Source organism: Aethalodelphis obliquidens, unplaced genomic scaffold, assembly GCF_003676395.1.
Source record: "Aethalodelphis obliquidens isolate GAN/ISIS:26980383/991018 unplaced genomic scaffold, ASM367639v1 scaffold44, whole genome shotgun sequence".
NCBI lineage: Eukaryota > Metazoa > Chordata > Mammalia > Artiodactyla > Delphinidae > Aethalodelphis > Aethalodelphis obliquidens.
In genome coordinates, this window is record NW_020837988.1 from 7,123,718 (window position 1) to 7,139,394 (window position 15,677).

At 63.2% G+C, this 15,677-nt stretch overlaps 2 protein-coding genes across 8 annotated transcripts in view; one reads left to right on the forward strand and one right to left on the reverse strand.

Annotated features, from left to right (window-relative positions):
- TMEM94 (transmembrane protein 94) overlaps nt 1–1,735 on the forward strand; it is a 20,186-nt gene extending 18,451 nt beyond the window's left edge. For both annotated transcript variants that reach the window (XM_027080649.1, XM_027080650.1), the window contains exons 30-31: nt 127–297; nt 474–1,735. In XM_027080649.1, coding sequence (XP_026936450.1) covers nt 127–297; nt 474–546 — 244 coding nt within the window. In that variant the 3' untranslated portion in view covers nt 547–1,735. The remainder of the gene's footprint in view (nt 1–126; nt 298–473) is intronic.
- Nucleotides 1,551–15,540, reverse strand: CASKIN2 (CASK interacting protein 2). 6 transcript variants are annotated; one of them, XM_027080656.1, is made up of 21 exons: nt 15,139–15,241; nt 13,911–13,992; nt 13,444–13,757; nt 9,357–9,408; nt 8,737–8,834; nt 8,108–8,253; nt 7,910–8,005; nt 7,693–7,823; nt 7,398–7,506; nt 7,111–7,219; nt 6,825–6,919; nt 6,107–6,368; nt 5,863–5,984; nt 5,704–5,764; nt 5,499–5,590; nt 5,190–5,300; nt 5,010–5,111; nt 4,782–4,920; nt 3,178–4,644; nt 2,864–3,086; nt 1,551–2,424 (listed from the first exon to the last, which is right to left on the reverse strand). In XM_027080656.1, exons 3-21 carry the CDS (start codon nt 13,535–13,537, stop codon nt 2,334–2,336), a joined length of 3,600 nt encoding a protein of 1,199 aa, XP_026936457.1. In that variant the 5' UTR covers nt 13,538–13,757; nt 13,911–13,992; nt 15,139–15,241; the 3' UTR covers nt 1,551–2,333. The 6 variants fall into 6 exon arrangements, with proteins under 6 accessions (XP_026936457.1, XP_026936459.1, XP_026936456.1 ...); XM_027080658.1 differs by adding an exon at nt 11,583–11,637 and having other exon boundaries at nt 13,444–13,992; XM_027080655.1 differs by having other exon boundaries at nt 13,444–13,943; nt 15,223–15,540.
- Between the last annotated feature and the right edge of the window lie 137 nt (nt 15,541–15,677).

Consider the following 15,677-nt stretch of genomic DNA (forward strand, 5'->3'; position numbering starts at 1 on the left):
GGGCTGTGATTTGAGGGCGGGCTTTGGGCCAGAGGTTGAAGGGTGCCCTCCTTAAGCTGTCCCTGCTGAGAAAAGCAGGGAAGGAAGCAAGAGACCCCGCTGATGCAGGGCTGCCACCTCCTGCAGGTTGCTGGGGCAGGTGGTCCAGACAGCAGTGGACCTGCAGCTGTGGACACACAGGGACAGCCACGTCCACTTTGGCCTGGAGGACGTGCCTCTGCTGACGTGGCTCCTGGGCTGCCTCTCCCTGGTCCTCGTGGTGGTCACCAACGAGATCGTGAAACTGCACGAGATTCGGTGAGCCACCGGCTGGGTGCCCCATCTGGGCCTGGGTGTGTTCCCTAAGCCCGTCACCTCCGGCGCACCGTTCCCCTGCCTTCCCACTGCCGTCCCGCCCTCCTCCTCGGGTGTCCTGCCCGTCCCCTCGTCTGGGGGTCTGCGCTAACCTGGACTTTAATCTCCCACCCTACCAGGGTCCGGGTCCGCTACCAGAAGCGACAGAAACTGCAGTTTGAAACTAAGCTGGGCATGAACTCTCCCTTCTGAGCCACTGGCCGTGGTGGTCATAGTTGCTCTGGATCGTAGGGCTAAAGCCAGACCCATTTCTGAGTCTGGGGAGTTGATATCATGAATGTTTCAGGGTTTGCTCTTGCGCCCTATGGCATTGGAGGCCCAACTCCCGGTGTCAGACCCAGCTGTCGTCCTGCCCCCCGGGGAATTACTGAAGAGATGCTGAGCTGTGGCCTTGGTGTCAGGACAGTCTGGCTCTTCCTCACCAGGGGGAGCACCCCTGGACTCTTGAATGTATGACCTCGTGCGCTTAAAAGAGGGGCCCTCAGCCCCCTCCACCTGTGGGCCGCCCCCCTTCAGGGTCACCGAATGCAGCGCCCTCTGCTCTTGGGTTTTCAGGCAGAGCTATGAGCCATGGGGCTGAGCTTCCACCTTTTGTGGGAGAGCAGCCGTGGGAGGTCCGAACAGCTCTCTAGGCCACTGTTGAAGGCAGGGGTGGTGGTTCATCCTCCCTGTGCCCCTCTCATCCTGTATTCCTGGGGCAGGGGCCTGGATTTGGCCCTGAGTACTTTCCCTCCCTTCCTCTGTGGTCAGGGGGGAGCCTCACACAGAAACCTGAAGATGCAGCAGAGCCCCCGCCTGGCCCTGGAACCTCCTCCTGTGCCTGCCCTCAAGCTGGCGGAGAGAGCCAGTCCTGGGGTACAGCCCAGGGCTCCTTTCAGCCCCGGCCCTAGTTATCCTGTGAGAATGTTTTCACTGGTGTATTATTATTTTTTACTGGAAATGAGCCTTTTAGGAATGAATACAGACTGGTTTGTATTAAAACTGATAAATTCCTGAAGAAAAACCTGTGGCTGGTCCATGAGGCAGCCACTAACGGACCTACCCAGGGCTTCGGCCAGTGACGGAGCCCCTCCGCAAAGGTGAGGAGGGGAGGGCCCAAGCCTTCCTCCTTGCGCGTCAGTGGGAGCGCTCGGGTCCGGCTCAGGTGCGACCCCTGGCTCAGAGGTCCGTGGCGCAGATCCAAACACAGAGCCCGATCACGTGGAATGACACTTTCATTGGTGTTAGTTGGGGGAAGAGGTTAATGGTTACAGAGCCGGGGCCTGGGCCAACCAGGTCAGGCTTCCAGCCCCAAGGCGGGCAGTGGGTGCTCTTGCTGTGGTCCGAAGCCCCTCCCCCACTGCGTCCTCTCAGGCAGTTATAGATAGAATAAATTCCATTTAAAATATATGCATTTCTCTCTGCTTAAAAAATAACATTTACAGTTGGGAACGTCTGGACTTTGGGGGACCTGTGAATCCCACTGTTCCCACCCCCGCCAGCTCTGCCTCACTGAGGGCAGGCAGGGGCGGCGGCGGAGGCTGGCCTGGCCGCTTGTTTACATGTCCTGTGAACACCTGCGGGGGACCAGGCCAGACACACCGCCTCCTCCAGCCTCTGGGCGCCAGGACAGCACAGTGGGTGGCCAGAGGGCCTTGGCACAGGGGCTTGAGACACTGGGGGGACAGAGGAGGTACCCCAGAAGCCCAGCCACCACCTCTTTCCTGGAGAGGAAGCTCTCACCAGGGTCCCTGCCCAAAAGGCAGGGCCGTCCCGTCAGGTTACACACTGGGAGGGGGCTCTGCTGAGGTGTCAGGTTCTGACGAGTCCCCTCAGCTCCCCTGGGGGCCGCCTCCCAGAGCCCTGGTGCCAACAGCCGTTGGCTTGCAGCAGCAGGAGGGACCCCGCTAGGGCGGCAGGGGCGGCGTCCGTGCCGGGGGAAAGGCAGTGGCTGAGGAAGGTCACGGTGGGCACTGCTGCGAGCTGCCAGCAGGTCCGGCTCAGTCCAGCATGGCATCCAGCTGGTTAGCCAGGGCGTCGAACATGGTGCTGATGTCATCCAGGATGTGCTTGGTGGAGGTGCCCGGGAGGCTGCAGCAGGGGAAGGAGCAGGTCAGATCAGCCAGCGGTCCGCACCCTGCCGGCCCGGGGCAAGGGGGCTGCTACCGGGAGCGTGGTTGGTGCGCACTTTGAGTGCGTCTTCTCCTAATTCTCACAACTTGCCGAGGCAGTAGGAGTTACCGTTCCCTTCCTTGCACAGAGACGCTGGGGCTCACAGGGAGAAGTGACTTGCCCAAGCTCACGTGCCTCTAAGTGGCAGCCACCAGGATTCCCTGCAGGTCAGATCTGGGTGACCCCAGGCCCAGGCTCCTCCCATCCCAATAGGGGCCCCCCAGCCTGAGGATCTGCCCAACGTGACGGTGACATCCCCCTCCCGTCATTCCCGGAACCCTGGGAAAAGGCTTCAGGATTCGGGCGGAGCTGCTCTTACGCCGCCTTCTCCCCCTCCGAAGCACCCAGCACCCCTCACCCCTCTCGCTCCTCAGCACCAATGCTCTTCTCCGCGGCCCGCAAGGCAGCTGCCAGGGATGAGCTGGTCTGCTCCAGTCTCTGCTGGGCCCGGCCTGGGCCCGTGGCCCCAGTGTTCTCTGGCCTTGGAGGGGGCACAGGGCGGGGGCCGAGCCGGGGAGCCAGCTTAGGGCCAGAAAATGCCAGCTGGGTGCAGGCCACAGACACAGGCTTGGGGGCTGTTCCTGCAGAGACAAAGAGGTTGGCTTGTGACTCAGCTGGGCTGGGCACGAGCCCTGCCAACACCACCCTCTCCCTGCGGGTCCCGCCTCATACCTGCTCCGGGCACCTTGAGGAGGGCAGCAGGGGGAGCCGGGGGCTCCATCTCCCCGGGCCGCCGACTGTTTTCCAGAGCCGGCCCTGGGCAGGGAGCCATGGGGGGCTGGGTCGGGGGGCTGGGAGAGAGAGGGGTTGGAGCTCCGGGGTTTGGGAGGCTGCTAGGGTCAGGCCGGGGAGGGCTGGCAGAGGCCGAGGGGGACTCGCCGGGGGTCTGCAGGGACAGGGCGGCAGGGGGGCCGGGCGTGGCGCCGGCCACCCCGAAGGCCAGGAGTGCCGTCTGCAGTGGCTCCCTCTCCCGGCATTTGGGCCTCCGCTTAACAGTGTCTGACTCTGTGAGGTTGAAGTCGAGGCCAGCAGGCACAGGCGTCTCCCGGGGTGGGGGGCCCGCCGGCTTGGGCCTCTGTTTGATCGTCAGGTTCCCCTCCTCCGCGAACGGGAGCCCCTCCCCTGAGCTGCCCCGAGACGGGGGTGTCCCCTCGGGCCCTGGGTCCTCCTCCTCTGTGTCCGATGCGGCGCCAGCCGGGGCGGGCAGGCTGGGGGGCTCCGAGGGGCCCGTGGGTTCACTGAGTGTTCGCCTCCGGGGCCCTGGGGCCCCCTCCTTGGGCGCCGGGCTTCCATCTGGCGGCGGTGGCGGCTCCAGGGTGGGGCCGGAGACGGAGCTGAGGCGCTTGGGGGGCGGAGGCGGGGGGCCTTTGCGGCGGGCCCGCAGGGCGAAGGACTGGCTGCGGGGCGCCCCTCGGGTTGGCGTCGGGCTGGGGCTGGTCCGGGCGAGGGCGCTGCGTCCTGGTCGCCGAGTGAGGGTGGCGTAACTGCCCAAGGCACTATCCACCGGCCCTTCGGCCTCCCCCTCGGCTTCCCCCTCGGCCGGGCTGGGGCGGCTCAGGCTGTGGGACCGGCGCTTGGGCCGAGGCGGGTCTGGAGGAGTGGCCAGGGGCCCGGCCAAGTAGGAGAAGGCCCGGGGTGCGCCAGGAGGCGGCCCTGGGGCTGGGCTGGAGGGCGAGCCTTGGGGGTACATAAAAACATAAGGGGGGGCCCCTTGGCCAGGAAGTGGGGAACAAAGCTTAGGGGGCCGCTCTGTCCCCTCTGGAAGATTCCTCTCCTGTGGGGTGTTGGGGTCTCCGCCACTGGGCTGGGAGGCAGGCTGTTCCTGTGAGTGCCCAGACCCCCGTGAGCGTGCCCCGATGCTCTCCTGGCTGGGGGAGCGGGCAGGAGGCAGGGGGAGCGGCTCGGGGCCACCCCCTGCCATGGCCGCCTGTAGCTCTGGGCTCAGCTCGCTGCCCTGGAAGGTGAGGAGGCGCGGGCCAGCCACAGCCGGACCGTCCCCATTCTCCAGCCCCTCGATGGCCATCAGCTCCGGGGCCCTGGCCAGCCGGCGGCCGCCGTCACCTGGGGCCTCCCCCTGCAGTAGGCCCCGCCGAAGCTCGGCCAGCCGCTTCACCCCCAGCATGAGCTTCTTCTGATGACCTGGGAGGGGGGGATAGAGGCGGAAGGGTTAGCTGGGGCTGGGAAGGGTCACCCTCATCCCTCCTGGACCCCCGAAACATTCTGGAGATCCTCCAGGGCACGCGGGGGCCCAGTCAGAGGCCCAGGGCAGTCCTCACCGAGCTTGTTGACTCCGATCTCCTGCAGCTCCTCCCAAGTGAGGTCGGCCACCAGCCCCATGGAATCGTAGCCGCTGCTCACCAGCTGCTTGTGGTACTGCGGCAGCCCCAGCGCGCACAGCCACTCCAGCAGGTCTGCCTGCAAAAGCAGCACCGTCGGCCCCCGAGCCAGGAAGGCAGTGCAAAGCCGCAGCTGAAGGTGGGAGCCCGTGCCCGTCGCCCACTCACCGGGATATAGTTGGGTAACCACTCGGCGATGCTGAGCTGGGCGATCTCTGAGGCGATCTTCTTCCTGTGCCCGGGCTTGGTCACCCCGATGGCCGTCAGGTCCTGCCACACAGAGTCATGCCATCAGGCCTCCTGCTCTGCCCACTGGTTCCTGCACTGCCCTCCCGCTGCAGCACCTACCTCGGGTGTCATGCGGCTGATAGTTGGCACGTCATAGCCAGCCTGCAGAAAGTGGGCAGTGTAGCCCTCCAGCTGGAACTCGCTGAGCCAGTTATGAATGGCCTGAGCGTCCTGTGGTGTGGGGGGAGGGGTGAAGGTAATGGAGCTGAGTCTGCTGGGGCGGGGGCAGGGGCAGGGGCGGGGTGCCAAGGCCACAGACCTGCCACTGACCCCAGCCTCCCCAGGGGCCTGGTCTGAGAAGGGACTTAAGTCCACACTGAGGCCCATCCCAACCCCTACCCGCAGCCCACTCCCCAGTGCAGGTCACACCTTCCCCTCCAGCAGCTGCTCCGGCCTCACGTCCTGGGTGAAGAGCTGCTCCCCGGAGCGGTAGTTGGCTAGAGGGCGGTGGTTTGGGTTGTCTTCAAGGAGGGAGAGAAATGGAATCAGGGTGGCAGGACAAAGGGGTGCCAAGCCCTCAGCCTCCCCACCTGCACCGCTCCTAGCCCACCCAGGTCCCAGTCTCCCTTCCTACCTGCCAGGGACGGGGGGTGCAGTCCTGGCAGCACCTGGTCCTCTCCAGCAGAGGGCAGTGGCTGAAGACAGGGAAGGAACTGACTCTCACTTGGGGAACTGGCAGCGGGTGTGGGGGGCCCGGCCCTGGTCCCAACCAACACCCCCCCCGCCCCCCCACCTGGGCATTCTCAATAAGGAGGCCGGTGCTGTGGCCGTTGGTGCCCTCGGAACTCTGTCCGCTGCCAGCACTGCGGATGCTGCCCACGCTGCCCTCGCTGCCCACACTGTTCCTGTCACCTGCTGTGGGGGGCAGAAACCAAGGGGTTAGAGCCCCAGTTGGCCCTGCCAACAGCTGACTGGCAGCTTGCCAGAGCCAGATGTCTACCCCAGTACCCAGCACTGCCCCCCCCAGGAGGAGGTACCTGGGCTGTCTGGGCTGAGGCCCACCCGAGGCAGCTGGCCATAGGTAAGGGGGTGCAGGGAGTCATCAGCAGGGGGCTGTGGTGTCCTGGAGAGGCCTGGGCGCAGGGTGGTGGACGCACAGGGGAGGCGGGGTGCAAGGACGCCCACCCGCTTGCTGACCACTTCCACGATGCCCGGGGGAAAGTAGCCCACACGGTCCGTGCCCCTCTGGCTCTCGTGGATGTGGCCCTTCCAGCGGCCGTCGGGGTGCTGCTCAAGCACCTGTGGCAGAGGGGCCGGGGGACAGACGAGGCCACGGTCACGTGCTGCACCCAGCGCCCAGCCCTGCAGCTGCGGTCCAGCTCTTCCCCTCCCCCCGGGGAGCTGGCCTCTGGTGCCCAAGCTGGCCCACAGTTCTGGCCCTGCCGCCAGCATCCAGCCCAATCCCCTGGGTGCCTCCAGGGCATACCAACAAGAGTCTGGAGTCAGCCTGGGTTCAGGTCCCAGCTCCACTGCTTGCTAGCTTGCGACTTTGGACAGACTGCTTTCATTCCCTAAACCTCAATTTTGTCAGCGCCAAAAAGGAAATAGTAAGAGCACCTACCTTACCTGGATTGGGAGGAACTCAACGAGGTTGTGCCTATAAAGACCCTAACACAGAGCCTGATCCCCAGTAGGTGCCCAAGGAGGTGACAGCAATCATTGTGTCTCAAAGGAACGCCTGCATTGGGTCCTCACCGTGATGACGTCCCCTGCCCGGACGTTGAGGGCAGTGGGATCGTGGAGGTTCCAGAAATCCTTGAGTGCTCGGACCTTCAGGATCCCTGAGGCCTCTAGAAGAAGGAGGAGGACAGGTGTCATCTGAGGGTCCTTAGGGCATCTTCCCACCCCTCCAGTCCCCTGTTCATGACCCCCCAGACCAGCCCGGGGCCCAGGAGCGTGGCATCCTCTCCTGCTCCGCTCCCTGGGACCCTCTGGAGCGGCTCCGGATGCCCTGGGCTGGGTCTTCTCCCCACACGCTCACCCCGCAGTAGCTGCTTGATTTCACGGCTGGCCTGGGAGGTGGTGAACTGATTCACGATGTCCAGCGCCGTCTGGTTATACGTGTTCCGTATGTTCACGTCCACCCCACCCTGGGTGCAACAGTGCGGGGTAAGCCTGTGCTGGGCGCCTGGTTTGTCGCATCTCCCAATTCTCACAGCTACCCAGCAGGTAGTTACTATTTTCAGATTTTACAGATGAGGAAGTGGAAGCTCAGATATAGGGTCACAGGGGTCCACACCCGCGGGCTGACCAGGGGCCCACACGCACCTCCAGGAGCAGCCGCACCACCTCGGTCTTGCCATACAGCGCGGCCTCGTGGAGAGCCGTGCCTGTCTTGGTCTGGCGGTTGATCTCAATCCCAGCTCTCAGGAGCTGCCTGTGGAGGGGAGGGTGAGTTACTGGGGCAGAGGACAGGGGGTGGGGAAGGAGAGGAAGCCGATTGCTGGGGGCTGGGAGAGAGACCCAGAGCGAGGGTGAAGAGGGCAGCAGGGCGGGGCACTGAGGGGACATCGCCAGTCCCAGCGGAAAAGGATGAGGATGTTGGGGGGGCCCCGGTGGGTACCTGATGACCTCTCTGTGGCCGTTCTTGGCAGCCAAGTGCAGGGGTGTGGTATAGTTGGGGTCACACGGGTCCTTGGCCTCCCCCTCCAGCAGTGCCACACATAAGTGGCTGTTCAGTAACAGTTGGGCCACCTGCAGCAACCAGCACTCAGGTAGGGCCTCCTCCTGAGACCCCAGAGACCCCCAGAACCCAGTACCCCAAGGGCGGCAGGCCCTACCTTGAGCCGTCCAAATTCGCAGGCCAGGTCCAAGGGCGTCTTCTTGGCCTTGTTGACCAGGCACGGGTTGGACTGATGCTGGAGGAGCATTTCTGACTGGGGTGGAGGGAGCCAAGTGAGGGGTCTGGCCTGGCCGCCCCCCGTGCCAGCCCCCCTCTCCCTGCCCCCGCGCCCCTGTAGGCTGGCAGGGTCACATACCACTTCATAGTGTCCGTACTGGGCAGCCAGGTGCAGCGGGATCTGCCCATCCAGCGAGGCGGCGTTCACGGCCGCGGAGGCCCGCAGCAGCAGCCTCACGGGCTCCAGCCGGCCCTGCCAGGCCGCATAGTGCAGCGGGCGCATGCCTGCCAGAGGGAAGGGGGTTCTAAAGGAGGTCGAGGGATGGCGTGGGGCCGGAGGAGGGAACCGAGCAGGGTCTGGAGCCACCCCAGCTGGCGGGGAGAAGCGAAGCTGGCTTCACCCGGGTTTGGTCAGGGAGAGGTCCGGCTGTCTGGGGCTGAAGCCAGAATCCCACCTTGTCCACCATGGATGACCTGGTGACCTTGTAACGGTGATGTAACCTCAACTTCCTTACCTGGATAATGGGATGTCAGTACCACCCACTACCCCAGAAGGCTGTGAAGACTGAAGAGGTGAAGCATTTGCAAGTTCAATCTGAAAATAGTAACTACCTGCTGGGTAGCTGTGAGAATTGGGAGACGCAACAAACCAGGCGCTCAGCACAGGCTTACCAACATCTATTAGCCAACATCTATTAGCATGGCTACAATGTAGCAGGGGCAAACTCTGACCACAGGGTCTGGGGTGCGTGTACACTGGGCTCTCACCATTGCTGTCCTTGATGTCAACGGTGGCCTGAGCCTCCAGCAGCAAGGCTATGAGCTCCAGGCTGCCCCCCAGGGCGGCGTGGTGGAGAGCCGAGAACCTGGTGTGGTGGGACACAAGGTCGGGGGTGTCAGGGAGCGGCCCCCCGCCCCCAAATCCTGGTCTTCCGCAGCAGACCCATCCTGGGGGCCGTCAGGGATGAGTTATTTGCCACTGCACCCCCGGCCCCCCCCCTGCCAGCCCTGCCACGGGAGCAGAGCAGCCGGGCTGCAGCATGAAAGGGCTCAGTGTCTGCGCTGACAGGCCTGTTTGTCTGGCCTCCCTCACAGCCGGCCCAGGGGAGGGGGCCGTGGGAGCAGGAGCCCGAGGGCTCCTACCCTCCAGGGAGAAAGGGGGGCCCAGCAGGAATCTGACCCAAGGAGGCCTCTCAGAGAGGCACCAGGGCCCCCTCCTCTCCCTCAGGGATAGCTCCACGGGCAGGCGCGCGGGCAGGGCCCTGAGCTCTCGGCAAACACGCTTCAAGGGCCAAGTTTGAGAGGGGAAGGGACTCTAGGCCCCAGGTCTTTCCACTGCCCCCCCCCCCCCCCCCCAGTTTTCAAGAGGGACGGGGGCTCCCGCTCACCCATCAGCATCCTGGTAGTTGACGTTGAGTCTCTTCGTGGAGCCAAGGAGCTCTGGGGGTCAGAGTGGGAGGCATCAGGGCACCCTCGAATGAGCCGCCCTTGCCCACACCTGACCCAGCGCCCCCTCCCCGCCCGCCTCCCGCCTCCAGCTGACCTCTTGGAGTGCAGGAAAGCATCTGCCCCATGGCCCTTTAGCTGTCAGTCCCTATGGCTTCCCACCCTGGCCCATCAGCTGGAGGGCGCCGCTGCAGCAGTGGCCTGGCTTCCCTGGGCCCCCAGCCCCGCTTGTTTATAGGGTCAAAGGGGGCGGAGATGGGGGGGACTGGCATGCTGTGCCCTCAGAGGACAGTCCCACGAGCGCATGGTTGGCATTCCTGCCTGAATGGGCCAAGGAGTGAGCCTCATTGTCCCACGGGCCGAGGGGGCTGGGAGAGAAAGGAGAGGGTACCAGAAGCTCGAGAGTAGAGGGCGGATGCCAGGGCTGGACTCAAAGGCCACACTGCCCGGCCCTGGGTCATCCATAAGCGGAGCATAGTGGGGAAGGTGGCGTCACACAGACCTCACCACGCCCTGGCTCTGCCACATACTAGCGGTGTGATCTTGGACAAGTCACTTGACCTCTCGGGTTGTGTCCTCATCTGTAAAATGGGCTGATCACACAAGTTGCTCACGGGGGTTGTGAGTACAATGCCTGACCCTTGTGAAAGACGGGAGCTCTCACCATTCAGCACTCCTTACATGTTAGCCATTATTACCAAGAGGCTGTCCTCCAGCGAAAGCTGGTACAGTCCCCCCAGGGCCCCTGTCAGGGGAGTAACTGCTGACTCTGCACCCACAGGCTCCTAGCAGAGAGCTCTGTGCCCCGGGGAGCAAGGGGAGGATGCTGGTTCATCCCCCTCTCGGCAACAGGGACGGGGTTCAGACAGGTGTGCTCCACGTGTGAGCCAGGGGGTGGGAGGGGGTGGGCCCCAAGGAGTGTTGCGGAGGGGAAGGAGAGTGCCTGTCACAGGCGGGCCCCTGCCTCCTGCTGGAACCCACCCCTGCCGGGAAGGAGGAGGCCTGGCTCAACCCGGCTGGGCAGGGCGCCAAGCATGCTGGTCCAGGCCTGCCCCCCAGGCCCTGGTGGGCCCCTGAATACCCCAGCAAGACAGGGCCTCATTCCAGTAGGGAGGGACCAAGCCTGCAGTGAGGAGCACAGGATGGGAAGGGGGAGACAGCTACGCTTAGGGCTGAGGCAAGTGCGCTACAGCGAAAAGGTAAATACGGAGTCAAAGAGTGACGGAAGAGGTGAGGGGGTGGGGGCCACAGGAAAGAAACCCAGGCCTCCCAGCCTTCCTGTAGCCCCCTTGGAAAGTCCTTGTCACACAGAACCATTCAGGGCAGTGGAAAGAACAGGGGCCCTAGAAGCAGGAAGTGCGTGATTCAAATTCTTCTCCCTCTTACTGGCTGTGTGACCTTGGCCAGCCCTGGTACCTCTCTGAGCCTCAGTGAAGACAACGAGGTCAAGCAGGGAAGAGGCACAGAAAGTCCCTCCAGCTACTGCCAGCCTGGACAGCCTGGGCTGGGGCAGCTCGGCGGTGAGAGGCAGCCCCTCCGGGGAGTGGCAGGACAACATGACAGAAGGGACAGGAACAGGGGCAGGGCCAGGCTGGGTGGCTCTGTTCTTTCCCGAACAATGGCCGGAAAGGCGGTGGGGAGAGGCTCAGAGTGACTGAACTGGGGACCTTGGTGGGAGGGTGGAGGGTCCTAGGTTCTTGGCAGTGGCTCCCGGCACTTCCCCTGCGGTACAACCTTCTTCCCAGGCCTGGCTCTGCGGGTGGAAGGGTCGCTCCTCCTGATTTAGGCTCGGGCAGAGGATGTGAGCTCAGCAGGCCGCCCCCAGCCCACTCCATTTCCTCTGGCCAGAGAAGGAGACAGCTCAAAAAAGGGGGCAGGGGAGGGTGGGAGGAAGGGCAGAGGCAAGGCCAGGGCAACTGTAGCCCTCTCCTCCCAGCCACCTGCTCCCTGAAGAGGACCTGGGTAGGCAGGGAAAGCCGGCCCCCAGTGACCAGATATCAGATGCAGCAGGCTGAGGGAGCACCTCTCTCTGGACAGCCAGAAAGCTTTAGCCACCGGCAGAGGGAAAAGAGGGAGCCCTGCCACCTCCCTTCCAGCAGTTTCCTTTGCCTTTCTGGGTATGGAGCAGGAGTTTCCAGCCTCCCTTCTCAGAACTGCTTCAGAATCACCTGAAGAACTTTCGGATTTGCAGAGTCCCAGGCTCTCTGTGATGATTCTGTAATTCTGGGAGAGACCGGGGAGTCTGTACTTGCTGAACTATCCCTAGGTAATTCTGATGGGCAGCCAAGTGCGGCAGCACAGGGCAGAGGGCTCAGACTTGTCTTTGATCTGCCACACAATGGCCGTGTGACCTTGGGCAAATCACTAACCCTCTCTGAGTGTCAGTTTCCTTATCTGTAAAGTGCATGTAGAAGTACCCATCTCCCAGGGAATGGAGGGGATTACAATATGTCATAAACTGTAGGGTCTGCAAAGGCCACCTTGTGATCTCCTTTTTGTCACCAGCTTTCCCAGCTTCTCAGAGGACTGGGAGGGGGGACAGGTGGTTCCAGGACCCTATCGCTCTGTGCCTGTGCCTACACTCTGTGCAAGTCCCCTGGGGAGTGGGGGGAAGGATCATCTTCCTCCACAGATGTTTCCCCCCTCTGGACACAGGGGACCTTCCCGGAGCCTAGGAGCCTGGCTGCAAGGTTTCTGCCACCAGCCTCCAGCCACTTGCCCTCCTGAGGGCCTCACTTTGAGGTCTGAGGCCCCAGGGCTGTGAGGCCGGCAGCAGCTCAACCAAGGCCCTACTGGGCAGGTTGCCAAAAGCAACACAGAGGTGAGGGGAGGAGGGGCAGTGGCTCCCACTCTGGGGCCTCCAGGGCCCTCCCTGGACCCTCCTTGGCACCTTCCCCCATCGGGCTCACCCTGCATCCACTCCCCCAGGGCACAGAGAGCACCCCTCACGATTCCATCTCCCTACACCCCGGGTGTCCTGCCCTGGCGTGTAAGTGGGGACACTCACACACGTGCACAACTCCCAGGCCCTTAAAATCCTTCCTTCCGGCACCCCACACTCCCAGGTGTGGCTGGGGATAATAGGACATCTTCAGGTAGCCTGGGACTCCTTCCTGTGCAGAGGGCCAAGCTGTGTCTTGGGCTAGAGCCCCAGCACTCCAGAAGGACCCTCTCTCCCCCAGCCCAAGTCTGGTGGCAGGAGCCATCTCCTGTCCCTGCTGGTCCAGGAACTCAAGGGGACAAGTCCAGTGTCCTCCTGGGACAGTCCAGAGAGCTTGCCCTGAAGCCCAGAGGTCTACTCTCCTTGCAGGGTCTCGCTGCAGAGGTACTCAGGAGATGGAAGTCAGGTGTGACCACCTGTGCACAGAGCTCCCACAACCTTGTCGACTAGAGACCCCAGGCTGCAGAGAGACCTCCAGAAAATTAACTTAGGACACCCCCCCCCCAGGGGACACAGGCAGATAAGTCAGGGGGATGGGGGCTTTCGTAAGCAGTTAGATAATGTTGAACTTTGTTTTAAGCAGAATTCCCTTTAAAAAGCCATCTTACAGATATCTCCACAAGCTGACAGAAACACAGAGATGCTCTGGTTGAACTGGGGGTGGGCGTGGAGGCTGAGCTCTAGCTATTCAGTCTTTCCCAACTCACTGCCAGAAACCCCACGGCTCCAAAGAACACATTGGAAAAACCACCTGCTAAAGGCAACTCCACGAGGGCAGGACTTTTAGTTTGTCTTGTTCACTGCTGTGGCTCAGTGCTTAGAGCCTGGCACACCATAGGCACTCAAAAAACTTAGAATGAATGTACTTCAATCCTTTTACTTTACAGGTGAGGAAACTGAGGCCCAGAGAGGTAAAGTGACTTGCCTAAGGGTTCACAGCAAGGGGGACCCAACTTCCTCACTGGCTCTCCCACACAGAGGCACTCCCACCCCAAGTCCCCAGGTCGGAGTGACCGCCCAGGCCTCTCTCCACAGCCTGGCTCTCCGGGGAGGGTCTTAGCTGGAGAGTCACCCCGTCAAGTACTCACTGGTCTTTGTGGCCTTGACCTTAGCCACCAGTTTCTGCACACCAGTCACATCTCCATTCTTGACAGCGAGGATCAGGTCCTGTTCTCGACCCATCCTGGTCCCTGGGCTGGGCTCTGAGCTCAGGAGTCCAGGGCAGAGGCAGGGAAACGGGTCTAAGCCGAGGTGTCAGGGTGCCATCCCTTGGCCCTCTGGAGGGCCAGGCGTCCAGGGGGAGTGTGTCTGGTGTCCCAGGCAGTGGGCTTCTTGTTAGGCGCTGACGGGTACCTCCTCAAGGTGCTTCGTGAGCTGCCACCACAAGCAGGAAAGCTGATCTCTGAGGGGGCAGAGGCTGTGTGGAAATCTGAACGGATATCAGCTTGCAGCTTCCGACAGCCCAGGGATGGGCCAGGACTGGGGGCGCCAATCTTTCCAACGTGGCTCAGGAGCACCAGTGCCCACCCAGAGAGCAGCCAGCATTCCCTCACACCTCAGTCAGCAGCGGTGGACATGTCTCAGGGGTCTGCAAAAGATGTGGTCCGCTGAAGGTCTGCTGAAGGCTGGGCCAGAGTCTGTAAGGGTCCCAGAAGCAGGGCTCAGAGAAAGAACAGACAGGGCTTCCAGGGAGTCCCTCAATCACCCCGGCTGCCCTTCTGAGTCAAGGGAGGGGCTGAGCCACTCAAAAGGGGGAGGGAGCCGCCATGCATGAGAGGAGTATTTGGAAGCGGGGAGGTGGTGTTCTGGGAGGGGGAGGCTGAGTCACTGAGGCCCCAGGGCCTGGCAGCACCTCAACCTGGGGCAGGAGGGGCCCTGGCAGCACGACACTGGGGCAGGTCGGGCCAGCAGCCTGTTCTCCACAGCCTGAGGCTCTGACACCCACAGACAACTGGTGGGCCAGGAGGTGGGGCCTGGGAGGGTCAGGCACAGGCAGACGGGCAGGGGTCACTCCCTGTGAAAGGTGCCTGCCCCCAGAACCTCCCCTATCCGAGCTTTGCTGTAATAGCTGGATGCCCTAGCCCCAGGGCTCTTTATGAATTCAGAGGGTGGACTGGGGAGTTAGGGCCCCCCATCTCTGGCGGGGTGTCTGCCTGCAGGACAGGGAGGCTTTACAGCACCTGTTGTTGACCCATCCTCACCCCTTGTGTGGGATGGGGAAGCAGCTGGGCGGAGAACAGAGGTGAGAGCCGGGGCACTGCTGGTAAATGGGGCTGCCTGCCCTCCCAAGCCTGAATCTGAGGCCCAGAGCCCAGACTTCACTTTGGAAAAGCTTACGTCAGTTCCTAGGTGGCCGAGAATTTGTTGCCCGAGTCCTGTGGCATGAGACCTGTGCAGGCCTGGGGCCCTAGCTGGGGTCCTCTTACTCCCCAAAAGTCCCAAGCCCAAACCAGATGGCACTCCAGCTCAAGGCCCGCGGCCGACATTGGGGGAGGGCGCCCCTGGCAGTGCATGGGGTCGGGCTGGCTCCCCCGCCCCCCGGAATGCCAGTCCAGCGCCGCGCAACCCCCCAACCCAGCCCAGCCCAGGCGGACCGGGGAACAAAGCGGCGGGAGGGACCGGGAGGGCCAAGCGCTGGAGGAATTGATGCGGGAAGACGGTACAGGGGAGCGAGGAGGACGGAAGGACACGACAGATGAAGGCGCCCGCGGATCCCGCAAGAAAAGTTAGTTTGTGCCCGCCCTCAACGGTGCTGACCCCCAGATCAGTCCCCGCAGTCTCACCTCTCCCAGCCTCCCCGCCGGGGATCCGGCAGGTCCTGCTCGGTCCCTGGCACTCTGGACGGCGGCTCCCACTGCCCCCCTTACCCTTTTTCTCCTCCTTCTCCTTTTCCAAGGCCGGCTCGGCGCCTCCCGCAGGAAATCCCGCCCCTCCCCCCTCCCTCCGGCCGGATCGGGAGCGGAGGGACCGTCCCGGCAGCGCAGTCGGACTGTCAGTCAGTGCCTACGGCCCCGCCCCGATCCGCGTCAGGCCCCGCCCCCTCTCTCTGGTCCGGACCGAGGACTCTGGCCGGGTCAGCGCATGCGCCCAGGTGAAGCGGCGTGGGTGGGGCCGAGAGTGCGCGCAGCTGCCTCCTGGCTGTGGAGCCCCGGGCGACCCGGGGCTCTAGAGTTCAGACCGAATGGTGAGATACCCTGTTTGTGACTGGGTGGGACAGAAGACGTGATGTGAAGGGATCTGGGAACCGAGACCCAGGAATCCCACTTGGGAAGACCCCCTTCCTCTTTGACCCTCGCCCTTCCCGGGACTCCCGCGGCGACCT